Below are 15,105 nucleotides of genomic sequence, written 5' to 3'. Positions count from 1 at the left end.
AGTTTAAAAAGTATCCACTACGTAACAAGCTTCCCAGGAGATAGGGATAGATCCAGTTACCTTTCTTCCACGTCCTGGGCTTGGTACTTCTGAGCATCTCTGGGTAATTAAATGATGTTTAGGAGTCGTATTATCAGAGGGTGATAAACTGCTGGCTAGGGCTGTTTTACTATACATTATTTCTAGAACAAACACAAAAATCCATTTAGAAATGATAAAGTTAAAAATCACTATCCAATATGAGGTTGCAATGTAATGCCCCTTAATCCTCTACAATCAAGAAAAACATTGATAAATCAATAAAACCCATTTAATTGCATTTTATGGCAAAACCGATAGAACCAATACCATAATAATTAAGAACTGACTAAACAGTCGAAACTTTCCGGAATATACTCCATATTAGTCCCCGAGTTATTAAATACTGTTTCGGTTCATATGAATCCCCTTCTCCATCATTACAATGAGATTCTTGGGCCATTTCCCAGATATGTTGTTTATGGTGTTCGGATCGACTGAGGCACTTTCAAAATTTTCACCACTGAACTCGCAAGCACTTTTGGTCTATAATTTTCTGGCACAATCATACGTGTTTGTCGAATCACTTCACATACTCTGCCTCCTGCTAAACAAAGGAGCATCCTCATATGAAACTGAGCCAAGAAACTGTTTTTCCTAATGCAATTTAAGTGTTATAGATGTTTGGGAAACCTATGGCTTACTAAAAGGACGGAGTCAAAAGTAAGACTCCTGATAGAGCTGTTTCCTGCACAAACATTTCACACTAATCTTCCCATAAGCAGTTTCCCAGTGACATTTAATAGGACTTATGTATCAGGAAACAGATGGTGTTTTCAAAAGCTGCAAATCAATTTGCAAAAGCAGCACGTCAGGTCACTTTACCTCAGTCTTAACCTTGTCAAGATGAGCAGAGAATTGGAACCAAATACTCTCCAAAATGATCAGGCAATTTCAATTTCAAAATTCTCCCGTGCTATTCTTAAAAGTCGATCCAGAAAGGGGTAAGAGGTAGTCAGACTGCTTTCCCCTCAGGTCGAGGATTTACTATTGAACATTTTATGACTTTCTATAAGACTCCACATAAAGCTCCACATCACAGCCATTGCACCCCAAGTTAAATGACTCACGTGCGTGAGCCCCTCAAGGAAGGGTAGCCTAATACAAGCAGAGGGAAGGGCTCTGCGCTTTTTTCCTCATTTAGTTCTCATGTCCCCTAACAGAAAGATTTACCGCAAACTGGAAAGGACATCCGTAAAGAACAATTTCAAATATAGCCTTCCAACCTCAACATTCCTCTAATTTCCTTTTATCTGTGCTATTTTAGTACTCTTTGTTTGCACAATCTCCTGATGGATGAATTACTCCCCATGAGATAACAGGCTTGACAAACTCTGTCCTTCAGTTAAATACCTGAATGGCACTGTGGGCAGGGAATATGTTTATTGTTGAATTGTACTCTCCCAAGTGCTCAGTACAGTGCTCCATAAATGACTGAATGACTATTTTGAAACATTTATGAAAACCTGCAGGATCCAGTTCCCCAGCCCAAATTATTCAGCTAAATCAAATTAAATGACCAAAAAATTCTCCATAAAAATGAGGATAAAAATACTGCCTATTATGCAGAAACAGCAAGAATACCCTTGAGAATGTCCTCTGAAGATAAACAAATCTGGACTCTCTCATGGTTTGGTTAAAAACAAGCAACATTTCCTTAGGACAGATTTAAAAATATATATTAATCTAGCAAGGTTCAGAGATTGGCTGACACAGGGGTTATCTACTTTTTGTGCACTACTTCCTATTTTGCTATCCATACAATTAGACTGGGGTGGATATTTCAAGGAAAAGGTGGGTCTGAGAAAATCTCTTAGCGATCTGGTTCTTAATATCTTGTTTTTTTCCACAAACTAAAGTCTGAATCACACCATGTATGTGATATACATCATACATATATATGCATTTATAAAATATACGTAAAATATATACTCACACATACACTATACGTATGCACTTCGATAATGGCCTAAAGAAAACCCAGCTGGCTCTTCTATCTTACAACTTGACAACTAAGAGCCAATAACAACTTCATTTTCCTCAGGTCTTTTGTTCCTTTGACAAACTGGATTCCCCCACCTCCCACCCACCCAGGAATAGCCAACATGGACTCAATATCAAAATGAAGAAAGCGAATATAAACTCAGAAGGGATGCAACAAACTCTAAAGAGAACATTTTCTACTTTGGCAAAGACATCAGGGTCCACAGGGATAAAAGCCACCGATCTTGATGCCGTGAATTTTAACAGCTTCTTCAAGTTGGGGGGGTGAGGGAGATATGAAAAAAGGAAGAAATAAGTGACACTGCACCCTTTCCACTTTATAGTCACACAACGGTCTAGCTTCAGTAAATCTTCAAGTCTGGTAAATTGGCAGTAACCAAGGTTACCACCCTGAGTTTCCTTACTGGCTAAACCCCCTTGGGTCTGGAAATAATAATCATAATCATAATTACAGTATTTGTTAAGCGCTTACTATGTGCCAAGCACTGTTCTAAGCGCTGGGGTTGATACAAGGTAATAAAGTTGTCCCACGTGGGGCTCACACTTTTAATCCCCATTCTACAGATGAGGTAAAATCTAAGGCCCAGAGAAATTAAGTGACTTGCCCAAGGTCACACAGCAGACAAGTGGCAGAGGCGGGATTAGAACCCATGTCCTCTGACTCCTAAGCCCGGGCTCTTTCCACTAAGCCATGCTGTGTATTAATATTTAATAAGTATATAATATATATGTATAAATATATAATCTTAGCTGAAATTTTATACAATATTTTAGTAGAATTTATACACAAGGTATCAGAATAATCTAATCCAATCCTCAGGGGATAAACTAGGCTCTTGCTAAACACGTGTTGCAATAACCACGCATTTCCCGAGTGGCATTCTATGTGAATGCCATTCCTATAGAAGGACTTCTGTGACTGCTGAAGGACAATTGCTGCTAGTTCGATATAATCGTTTTTTCACAGGCCAATCCCCTTTGGGTACCCAATTTTTTGCGGGCTTCTTTTTAATGGTATTTGTTAAGGGCTTACTATGCGCCTGGCACTGTACCAAGCGCTGGGGTAGAAACAAGTTGGACACAGTCCATGCCCCACTTGAGGCTCACAGCCTTCACCCCCATTTTACAGAGGAGGTAACTGAGGCACAGGAAAGTGAAGTGACTTGCCCAAGGTCACAAAGCAGGCAGGTTCTGTTCTCCTTTGTGCTCAGCTGGTCCTGGTTAACTCTCAGATTACGGCAGAACCTCCCAGGACGCTACAGCCGCCTAGAAAAGCAGTACCAAAAGAAGTCCTGCTCAGCAGCACGATACATACATGATTACCTTGGCTGGGGCTGACAGGATGAGGCAGAGAGGGAGAAGGAGGACGAACAGTAAGAGAAGAGTAGTTTGATTTGGAGCTGGCAGCAGTGAGCCTGGAGTCCTCACTGATCTAACAAAGAAAGTATGCGACGGTTAAAGAAAAAAAAAGGAAGCCACCTGACACCCTGAAGATCAATGGCATACAGAGCTATTTCCTCTCTAAGTTTCAACTGTGGAGCAAACTACCCTCACTCTTTATTCAGACAACTCTAGCCACCTGTCAATTGCCCTTTTTTTTTTTTTTTAACAAACAATAATAATAATAATAATGGCATTTGTTAAGGGCTTACTATGTGCAAAGCACTGTTCTAAGCGCTGGGGGGATACAAGGTGATCAGGCTGCCCCACGGGGGGGCTCACAGTCAATCCCCATTTTACAGATGAGAGATCTGGGGCCCAGAGAAGTGACTTGCCCAAGGTCACCCAGGTGACAACTGGCAGAGCCAGGATTTGAACCCATGACCACTGACTCCAAAACCCGTGCTCTTTCCACTGAGCCACGCTGCTTCTCTAACAATACTGCAACTGAAGTCATATTGGTCACTTAAGTGAAGAAGCAGAGCTTTTTATTCCTTAAGGAACCCAAAATTCGGCTTCCTCTAGTAACAGGGGAGAGAGCAGAAAAAAAGCACACAGTAAATGCTCAGAAAGTCTCATTTTCCAAAACAGGAGCGCAAACATGTTAGCTAAAAAGTCCCAAATGTCCCCCCCACCACCGCCCCCCGGGTCTCTCATCTCCTAGACCAACATTACTGAATCCTGTCCTAACTTATAATAATAATGATGGCATTTATTAAGCGCTTACTATGTGCAAAGCACCGTTCTAAGCACTGGGGAGGTTACAAGGTGATCTGATTGTCCCACAGGGGGCTAACAGTCTTAATCCCCATTTTACAGATGAGGTAACTGAGGCACAGAGAAGTTAAGTGACTTGCCCAAAGTCACACAGCTGACAATTGGCGGAGCCGGGGTTTGAACCCATGACCTCTGACTCCAAAGCCCATGCTCTTTCCACTGAACCACACTGCTTCTCATTCCCAGCTGGGACCCAGAAGACATGCTCTGAATCCTCTAGACCGTAAGCTCTTTGAGCAGGGAACGTGTCTACGAACTCTGTTGTAGTGTACTCTCCCAAGCAGCTTAGTACAGTGCTCTGCACACGGTAGACACTCCAATAAATACCACTTTTAGACTGTGAGCCCACTGTTGGGTAGGGACTGTCTCTATATGTTGCCAATTTGTACTTCCCAAGCGCTTAGTACAGTGCTCTGCACACAGTAAGCGCTCAATAAATACGATTGATGATGATGATACCACTGATTGAGCGTGCTTGTCACTGAAAAAAAAAAAAGCACTGACTAAATGCAATCCACAAATATACAAACTGCAATGTAAATTCTTTTTAAATGGAGCAGTTTCTTTCCATGGAGAGAGACCTGCACCATAAACACTACGTTATCCAAGAAAGCACAAAGAAATGGTCACCCTTCCCTAAAGAAATGGATCTGCTCCGGGAAGTTATTCACCAAAAACGGCAGCTTGCTAGACTCTCCTAGCTATAGAGGAAAATGTATATCAGCACTGCCTATGGAATCACCTCCTGGGTCCCCAAAGCCTGTAAAGCATCTCGTCTCCTAGTTTCATCCCTTCCCCTGAAATCCATGCTCACTTCTCACCCACCCCCCAACCCCCTCACATCCAGAAACTCACCTTCTTATCAGAGGTATTCAGTTTGGACTTAGCCTCCTTTGCTTTCTGAATAGCTTTCAACACCTCCACTGTGTCAAGTTCCTTCTCAGTGGTAATAGTACTATCCAAACAGACCTAAGGCAAATAAATACAATTTTTAAAAACCTGTCCAGTTTGTTGCCAGACATCAACAGAATATCAATTACAAAAAATTCCCAGGAAACATTCACGTAGGGGATCATGTTTATCAAGTTTATCACGACTACTGAGCAGACATCACGCCGGCACATATGTTGGGCAGGGTTTGGTAAGAGAGGCCTTACCCTAACCTCCTGCACAAGATAGTATATGAATTAAGTAGTGATTAGAACCCTAAAATTTTCTGAGAGTCAAACGAGTCCTGAGTTTGAGTCTGCGTCAAATCCTGACAGACTAGCACTCTCAAGGCCTTCTGAAGCTCTATAACTCATGTTTCAGGGATGGCCTGGAAAAGGTTGCTGGGACCTACATTTGAGCAGCTACTACTCCTGAAGAGCATAAGAAGAGCAGTAACCAAGAATGTGAGAGTTGGAGGCCCACTAAGGAGAAGGCCTAAAACCTTTTATTTCAGATTTGCCCTTATCCAATGAGCTATGACCTCAAAGCCCAGAAAAGTGGGGCTCCCCATAAGGCAATACATCTGAAAAGCTCCACTGGACCTCCCGCCGGAACCTCAAACTGAACATGTCCAAACTACTCATTTTCCCTCCTACACCCACTCCTACTAACTTCCCCCATCTCTGTAAACACCACTCTCCCCACCCAAGAAGTCCACAACCTTGGTGTCACCCTCAACTCCTCATCCTCTCATAGCCCTCACATTCAGTCCGTCACTAAATCCCACTGGTTCTTTCTCCGTAATATCTCTCTGTCTCGAGAGGAGCACTGTGGCCTAGTGGAAACAGCCCAGGCCTGGGAGGACCTGTGCTCTAATTCCAGATCTGTCACTCGCCCCGTGTGACCTGGAGCAGGTCACTTAACTCATCACTTAACTCATCTGTGTTGCAGTTTCCTCATCTGTAAAATGGGGATTCCATACCTTGTTCCCCTCCCACTTAGACAGTGAACCCCATGGGGATCAAAGACCGTGCTCCACCTAACTAGTATAGGGTGACTGACACACAGAAAGCACTGAGCAAATACCACAGTCATTATTCTACATCCCTTCCTTTCTGCCAAAATGGCCACCACCCTGGTTCAAGTTCTCCATCTCTCGATTAAACTGCTGTATCAGTCTCCTCACTGGTCTTCCCGCCTCCAGCCTCTTCCCTCACCTGTGACTAGGCAGCCTAAAGTACTGTTCCACTCAAAACTCCCCTTTCTCAAAAATCTCCAATGGCTACTCATTTCTCTTCACTTCAAGCAAAAACTGATAGCTGGATTCTAGGCTTTCTACCCGCTTTCTCCTTACGCCCTCTTCACCCTCAGCTTGTGCTCTACTATACTACAGAGAAAGGCTTCTCACTGACCCTCACTCTTGACTTTCTGATCTCCAAATCCTTTCTGATGCCATTTCCCTTGCCTGGAATTCCCGCACTCTCTGTCTTCAAAGCCCTCCTGAAATCCCACCTTCTTCCCAGTTAATTTTCTCCCCTACAGATCATAAATGAACTAGATTTTACAGATGAGGTAACAGGCACAGAGAAGTAAAATGACTTGCCCAAGGTCTCACAGCAGACAAGTGGCAGAGCTGGGATTAAGATCCAGGTCCTCTGACTCCCAGGGCCTGGGCATTATCCACTAAGCCACACTGCTCCCCATGTGCATATAAATACTCTGTATTGATACACATTACTTTATATACTCTAACCACTTATCCATATGTCAATTTTTCCTTTCTGTTCTTCCTCCTCTGCAAATTATTTTGTGCACATCCTCCCTGCTAGATAAATTCCGTGATTGCAAATAAAATTCATCAAATTATTAAGGTCTCAAACATTACATGACTGATTTTAAAATTTCAGACTAATCTGAATGTCCTCTAATTGGTGTCTCAATATTACTCACCTCTGAGGCCCTTTCCCCAAACTGAGCTAGCACTTTGGTCCTGTAATCGGGAATGATGCTCAGAGGATTGTTGGATAAGGTCACTCTTTCTAAACAAGGAAGGCTTCCTATGTTTTTTATCTCCTCGATCTGAAAGATAAAGATACCAGAGTTTTCATTCCTCACAGTCTTTTCTGGAACTGAAATTAGTACTGAGAATGGCAGCACAAAAGCACACAGCGAAATCCCCCATGCAAAAAAATGTAATCTTAAAATGAATTTGGCACAGAAAGGGATTACCTGCTCTACTTGGTTGTTACTGAGATCCAGATTGACCAAGGAATATAGTTTGTTTAGGCCACACAGCCGATCGAGATGATTTCCTGCTAAATTCAAGGTTTTGATGTTCCCCAGTTTGGTATGAACGCCTTCTAATGAAGTGAGTTTGTTGTATGACAGATCCAGGTGAATGAGGTTGTACAGATGCTATGGGAGTGGTGAAAATACAGCTCAGTAACAATAAAAGAGAAGTCAATTCAATAAGGCAAAGATGACTAAAATAAAATATTTGACTGGCTTGATTAAAGGCTACAGCTGTAGCTTAGCTTTCTGACTGCTGATATCTGAATTGTTGAAATATTAACCCACACATCTGAACTGCTTTTACTCTGTACCTCCTACCAAGAACAATTGTGTGAATCAGCTCCCTTGATTTGACATTCATTTTCTTTCTCCTATGTAGAAGGTTGTCACACCTACCCAAACATGAACGATGTGATTGTGACATTCAGCGAGTGTTTAGCAGAGTCAAAGAAACCAAGAATTACAGCTTTTAAAATAAAACCACATCACCTTTATGTTTAAGGGTCATCTTTAAGTAGTTCGAATTTAAATCGCTAATCCTTAAAATGAATGGGATCGGACTGCACCTCAACCACAGTTTTAAAAGTCAACATTTTTTTCTCATGCAAGATTTAACAATTTTCAATCCTAACCCTAAGAGGAGGGGAAGGTTAGATAGCCAAATGCACAACACTTATTCTTTGAAGATGCAGGGCTTCACTGCTTAACCAAGAACCTTTACGCTTCAAGAACACACAAATTTAGAGGATGTAAATCTAAGAAATATACCAAATGGCACTCTGATTTCCAAATTTAAAACAAAGAGATTTCTTACAAAATTTGAAAAAGATTTCCTCAAAGCTACCAACCTGCAGATTTTCCACCAACAGTACTCCGTTGTGACTCAGGTCTAGGAATTCAATCTTTGGAATTAGTTTCTAGAGAGGAAAAAAGGCACCGAGAAATAACCACAGGAGAAAAAAGCTCCTGCTACCTTCTTCACATTATCTTCTGGGAATCGATATTAATCCTGAAATGCTGTCATTAACCTTTCGGCCCTAAATAAATGACAAAGTAGTTATTATGCTCCCTCATCCTCTCCCAATATCCTAAAATCTGATTTCAAACCGGGTGGCTTGGCTGATGATGAATGTTCACTTTGTAAAGCTTTACCAAACTCCTGATTTTAGAAGTAACAGCCCCTATCCACCCTCAGCACTTAAAGTGCCCATCCTCGGCATTTACGTATTTATCCTGGTATTTCATCCTAATATAATCACACTACTACCTATTTTATCCTTGTTCTTTCTCCTCTCCCTTTCTGTAGATTAAAAAAAATCCTGTCTCCCCCATTCGGTTGTAGGCTCCTGGAGGGCAGAAAAATGTGTGATTTGCTTCTGCTATACTCTTCCCAAGGGCTCAGGATATTTAGTTCTGTTACAACTTAGGCATTGTGGACAGAATACATTTGGAAAATTAAGGGATATTCTTCCAACAACACGAGCCTGTTTAACGTGGCATATGCCCAGCTCATGTATGGACATGTGGGGTTGGAATAGGTGAGCGCTACAGTGTGAGTTTTCCTTTCAGTGAGATTTTGCAGACATGCAACGCTTCTATTACAGAACTGGCTGAACAGGTTGTACAATGCTCTGCACTCAGCACGATTTCCTGAACTGACCCTAACAGACTGACTTCTTCAATTCCAATTCTCTGTCCAGATTTAAATTGATTTCTCCTGCTAAATTGTATTTAGAATCACATATCATGCAGATCAGTCTTGCTACATATCAGCTCTCATTCTGATTTGCTTTCAAACCGAAATGGCAAAACGAGGGCGTTTACAGGTCCAGAGAGGTACCCTTCCTACCTTCTCCTCAATCAATTGATGGCATTATTCAGTGCTTAGAACAGTGCTTGGCACACAGTAAGCACTTACCAAAAATCATCATTATTATTATTGAGCACTTACTGTGCGCAGAACACTGTGCTAAGCCCTTGGGAGAGTACAATATAACAGAGTTGGCAGACATGTTCCCTGCCCACAGGGAGTGTGGCCTGGTGAAACACTGTGGCCAAGGAGAAAGAGCACAGGTCTGCGAATCAGAGGACCTCGATTCTAATCCCAGATCCGCCACTTGCCCGCTGTGTGACCTTGGGTAAGTCATTTACTTTCTGTCTCTGTGCCTCAGTTTCTTCATATGCCGCTAATCTCCTCACCGTGCCTCGTTCTCGCCTGTCCCGCCGTCGACCCCCGGCCCACGTCATCCCCCTGGCCTGGAATGCCCTCCCTCCCCACATCCGCCAAGCTAGCTCTCTTCCTCCCTTCAAGGCCCTACTGAGAGTTCACCTCCTCCAGGAGGCCTTCCCAGACTGAGCCCCCTCCTTCCTCTCCCCCTCCCCCCGCTCCATCCCCTGCCTTACCTCCTTCCCTTCGCCACAGCACCTGTATTTATGTATCTGTTTGTACGTATTTATTCCACTATTTATTTACTTGTACATATCTATTCTATTTATTTTATTTTGTTAATATGTTTGGTTTTGTTCTCTGTCTCCCCCTTCTAGACTGTGAGCCCACTGTTGGGTAGGGACCGTCTCTATATGTTGCCAACTTGTACTTCCCAAGCGCTTAGTCCAGTGCTCTGCACACAGTAAGCGCTCAATAAATACAATTGATTGATTGATATGCAAAATGGGGAGTCAATACCTGTTCTCCCTCCAACATCGACTGTGAGCCCCATGTGAGACCTGATTATCTTGTATCTATCCCAGCATTTAGTACAGTGCTTGGCACATAGTAAGCACCTAATACCACAATTAGTATGATTATTAGCATTATTATTAAGGTGCTTGCAGTCTAGAGTCATAAACTCAGAAGAGGTGCCAATAGGAGGCTGCCCTTAATGCAAGCTTTATGGTGACTGACACATGTTGCAATTTCACCAGTGGCGTGATTTCTACAATTATTGCTACGTTTGGTTTTAAGCTGTTGTGACGGTCAACTGAAGTCCAACTTTAAGTCAAAGAAAGATGACAGCAATTGCAAACTACATGTTCAGGTAGTCAGATTCCCTCGCAAATCCCTTGATTAACTCTATGCTTTGTAATTCTGCCAGAAAGAATTCCTAAAGACCTTACATTACTAGATCTTACCACGGACTCGTCAATCTGAGAGATGCTATTGTGACTCATATCCAGAGTGGTTAAAGTTCTCCAAGTTGGAATAACTGCAATTAGAGGACAACTCAACTGGGCTCCTTCTGGCTCCCATTCATCAAATTCAGATGCTTCAGGAACAATGATTTCCTGTGAAAAGCCATTAAAACACCTGATTTAAAGCACTGTCCTGAAGCCGCAACTCTGACAAATAAAAATACGTACAGATCTGAAGTCAGCTAAATGGAACTTAACTTATTCTACCATTTTCAAACTGCATCTTAAAAGAGTAACTGAAAAATCTTCACATTTAAAAAAAAAATCTATTGACTCTAATAGCAGGCATGAATTCACAATCCCCATGGGCCCAGCTACTATGTGGCAAATTGCCCCTTTCACTTTTACCTGAAGAAAATCAAGTTCAAAATCCACGATTTCTCTGTGCAACTGATGACATTAACCACTACTTAAAGCAGGAAGCATTTCTAACAGCTGCTCACAGCTCTGACACTTTGATCCAAGCTGAATTGACACAATAACAAATCAACAATGGCAAATGAGAAGCAGCGTGGCTCAGTGGAAAGAGCCCGGGCTTTGGAGTCAGAGGTCATGGGTTCAAACCCCGGCTCCGCCAATTGTCAGCTGTGTGACTCTGGGCAAGTCACTTAACTTCTCTGGGCCTCAGTTACCTCATCTGTAAAATGGGGATTAAGACTGTTAGCCCCATGTGGGACAACGTGATCACCTTGTAACCTCCCCAGTACTTAGAACAGTGCTTTGCACATATTAAGCGCTTAATAAATATCATTAATATTATATTATTATTATTTTCATTTTACTGAAACAAACCCTACTGCCCAGAATGCCTATTTTAGTGATTAACCCCTTAAATCACCAAAGAGAAGTAACTTATTTTCTTGTTCGGACTCAGAGTCTAGTAATTAAAACAGGATCTCTTAAAAAGTCACAACTATGATTTAGGACCATGGATGTGAGACTGAGAAAAGGGCACCTTAATTTCAGATACTAATAAAAAGTAACAATAAATAACAAGGTTCTGTCTCATCTCATTTGAATGCACTAGGGTGTGTATCACAAGCCTAATACTTCTGTGAATACCTGGGTTGGAAACACCCGAAGCTTCTAGGGTTCTCAAGTACCAGAAATGGCTAGAACTTACTTTCATTGACGTTGCTGAAAACCGAACAGTCATTGTAGCTAAAGTGGGTTTGGATGAAGTCAGTCCTTTGATATGCTTAGCATCACAGTGATTTATCTGTTTTAAAAAGGAACACATCTTCAAAATTAAACCTACGTTATATTTAATGGTGGTGGGAGTTGGACTTCACAGACTCCGGCAAGTAGAAAAAGGCATTTCTTCATGCAGTAAGTCACAGTAGTTAGAGGCAGAAAGCCAAATCAAAACACAGGCCACCCCTTCTCAGATTCAAGCACTAAGAGAACACGATTTCAGAAACACTCAATAATCGTGATTGCATGGGGCGAGGCTGCCGGCTGAAAACATGTAAATTGATTCTTCCCAGAGTCTTAACTGCATAAACAATGTCTGACTCAACAAACGAGATGCGGGACTTGAAACTAGTACCTGGCTTGAAATGGGTTCAATGATGCTTTTTTTAATTTTGCACAAGCTGGGAAATCCCTAGCCTCCCTGATTCCATAAGGCTTTGATCTTACTATCCTCGCCAACTACGGGTAATTTGAAGAATCCACCCCCCAAACGGTTGGCACAGAGTAAATGCTTAACAAGTACCCTTATTATTCTATATGCTGTTCACATGGTAGGTGTGCAATAAATACTATTGATTGGCTATTTGAGAAATAATAATTCTCCTAATGGATCCTTTTCAAAGGTCCACTTTTTAGTAAAAACATTAAAACAAAACAAGCATTAAAAACTAAGTACTTCATTCATCCAATCATATTTACTGAATGCTTACTGTGTGCACAGCACAGCACTAAGCGCTTGGGAGAGAACAACATAACAACAAACAGACATTCCCTGCCCAGAACGAGCTTACACTCTTGAGGACGAGTTTACATCTAGAACGGAATAGAATTTCACTGATATTAGGATACCTGCTATCAAAAACTAAACGGCACAAAAGTTGGCATTCAAGAGAATTTTGGAATAATTCTGAGAAACTTGCAATCGGGCATAAATTGCTCGACCTTACCTCTATCTGGTGAAGAGACTTAAAAATTGACAAGTCAAAAGGTAGGAGATGCTCCTGAATGTTGCTGGTCCCAAAAGGTCCCCCTGTGCCAGTTACCTGAGGTTACAATTTGATTTAAAAAAAGAAAGGAAGAGAAAAGATGCCGTGAGGTAAAGCAAACTCCCTCCCTCTTACATTATGAGTCCTGCGTGGGACTGGGACTGCGTGTGAGTTTATTATCATGTAGCACTTAGCACAGCGCTTTCACACCAAATGAGAGAACTTAGTAAACGATATTATTATAATTATTATTAAAACAAAGCCATGGGCATGCAAAATCTGAGCCACGACTGCCACTGTGGGCTTTGAATTGGGAGCCCAGGACACAGAGAAGCAGCGTGGCTTAGTGGAAAGTGCACGGGCTTGGGAGTCAGAGGACGTGGGTTCTAATCCCAGCTCTGCCACTTGTCTGCTGTGTGACCTTGGGCAAGCCACTTAACTTCTCTGTGCCTCAGTTACTTCATCTGTAAAATGGCTATTAAGACTGTGAGCCCCACATGGGACAAGCTGATTACCTTTTATCTACCCCAGCACTTAGAACAGTGCTTGGCACATAGTGAGCGCTTAACAAATACCATCATCATTATTATTAGTAGTAGTAGTATTATGCTTAGTCATTGCTTTCAAAAACAGGATGTACAAACTCAGTGATGGATTGGTTTCCTGCTGCTAAGATGCTCGAAGATGCTAAAGTCTGTTTTCAACACAACCTCCTTCCTCCTCGATCCTTCCCCTTACCACAAACGTAATGAAAAGTTTTCCCAACGTTCTAGTCCGGCCAAATAACCGCCCAACAGCAAAGAGGTGGCACACCTGACAGACTGCAACTTAAATTTTATATGACTTACTTGCAAGAGCCTTACCTTTAAGTATTTGAGTCGGCATGTGAAATCCAGAATGTGGCCCAGGTCAGTTTTGGCATCCCCACTTGCACACGTTGGCTTACCCTGCCGCAGTTGTTGAGTAATTGCATACAACTGCAACGGCCTAAGGGTAAAAACTTCTCCGGCCACTAAGAGCTGTTCGCCTGAAATCCAGAAAAGTCCCAAATGAAGTTTCCATCTTTTTAAAATACTCTAGCTGAAAAGGACAATAAGGTTCTCTCTGGTATGCTCAACACCAGCTTCCACACGTACATTTTTAGAGAGAGAGTTAGGGTGCAGTCACAAGGAAAAGCGTAACAAAAACTGGACATTTTATAAAACAGAAAGGATTTCTGCTTTATGACTCTCTTGCCAATGAGGACATCCCAACAGCACAAATACAATTTTGTTACTCTGGTGTAGAAGAAATAGGAGTTTAAAATAAATAAAGCCAAGTGCACTGTTTAAGTATTCGTTCTAAATGGTGTGTCGGGGAAGTCTAAATTTTCAAAATCTCGATTCCTGTATAATGGATGCCAAAAGTTATTTTCATTAAACACAAAATATATTCAAACGCTTTTGAGGATGAATCGTTTGAGGGGCCATTTTTAGCTTTGAGCACAAAAATAAGGTTCACTCAAGTGAATTTATCAGGTGATAACTTGTTTAATTATTATCTCAGGGACCATGAAGTACGGGGTGGGCATTATCAACTGCTACAGAACAATTTTCCAGAAGGAAAAAGACAGAGAGAAAAAATGCTTGGGCACGAGAATAAAGAGAAAGCCTACTACCATGGAGCTATTATTTCCAGCTAAAAATTCCTTATTTACCTTTATGAAAAAGTTCTTCAGCCAGGGCAGCTGTAATGCCATTGATTTCCTGCACAGAAAATAAAACACATTCAACTGGCTAGCTTGTTTACGATTAATCCACTTTTAGATGCTTCCAAACTTGCCTACCAAGTCCCAATACCCTTCCTTTCCTGCTGAAATTCAGACTCTTTGGAAAGCTAAACAAAATAAAGGCAGGGGCACAATAGCCACAACAACTTAAACAGCTTCATACAGAAACAATATTTTCGCTGGGAGACGGTGTGGCCTTGTGGAAAGAGCACAGGGCTAGGAATCAGTAGACCCGATTTCTGGTCCCAGATATGCCAGTTGCCACTTAGACAAGTCACTTTACCTCTTTGTCTCAATTTCCTCATTTGTAGATTACCTGTTCTCCCTCCCTCTTAGATTGTAAGCCCCATGTAGGATAAGGGACTGTATCGATTCTGAATATCTTGAGCTACTTCGGCACATAGCACATAGTGCTTAATGCACAGCATCACCACCGAAACTTGA

General features: G+C 41.9%; 1 protein-coding gene across 8 annotated transcripts in view; it reads right to left on the bottom strand.

Annotated features, from left to right (window-relative positions):
• The window catches only part of NISCH (nischarin), a 49,264-nt gene that overhangs the window by 18,377 nt on the left and 15,782 nt on the right, over positions 1-15,105 (bottom strand). For 7 of the 8 annotated variants that reach the window (XM_038740513.1, XM_038740514.1, XM_038740516.1 and 4 more), the window contains exons 4-14: positions 14,590-14,638; positions 13,757-13,920; positions 12,855-12,950; positions 11,837-11,932; positions 10,654-10,806; positions 8,370-8,438; positions 7,459-7,644; positions 7,180-7,308; positions 5,155-5,268; positions 3,406-3,514; positions 61-182 (exon numbers count right to left, since the gene is read on the bottom strand). In XM_038740513.1, coding sequence (XP_038596441.1) covers positions 61-182; positions 3,406-3,514; positions 5,155-5,268; positions 7,180-7,308; positions 7,459-7,644; positions 8,370-8,438; positions 10,654-10,806; positions 11,837-11,932; positions 12,855-12,950; positions 13,757-13,920; positions 14,590-14,638 — 1,287 coding nt within the window. Of the gene's footprint in view, positions 1-60; positions 183-3,397; positions 3,515-5,154; positions 5,269-7,179; positions 7,309-7,458; positions 7,645-8,369; positions 8,439-10,653; positions 10,807-11,836; positions 11,933-12,854; positions 12,951-13,756; positions 13,921-14,589; positions 14,639-15,105 lie in introns of those variants that run through there. The other variant, XM_038740519.1, reaches the window with a different exon arrangement.

This window comes from Tachyglossus aculeatus, chromosome X1, assembly GCF_015852505.1.
Source record: "Tachyglossus aculeatus isolate mTacAcu1 chromosome X1, mTacAcu1.pri, whole genome shotgun sequence".
Classification (NCBI taxonomy): Eukaryota; Metazoa; Chordata; class Mammalia; order Monotremata; family Tachyglossidae; genus Tachyglossus; species Tachyglossus aculeatus.
Note: the sequence above shows the minus strand (reverse complement) of the source record. Positions and strands in the feature narration are given on the sequence as shown.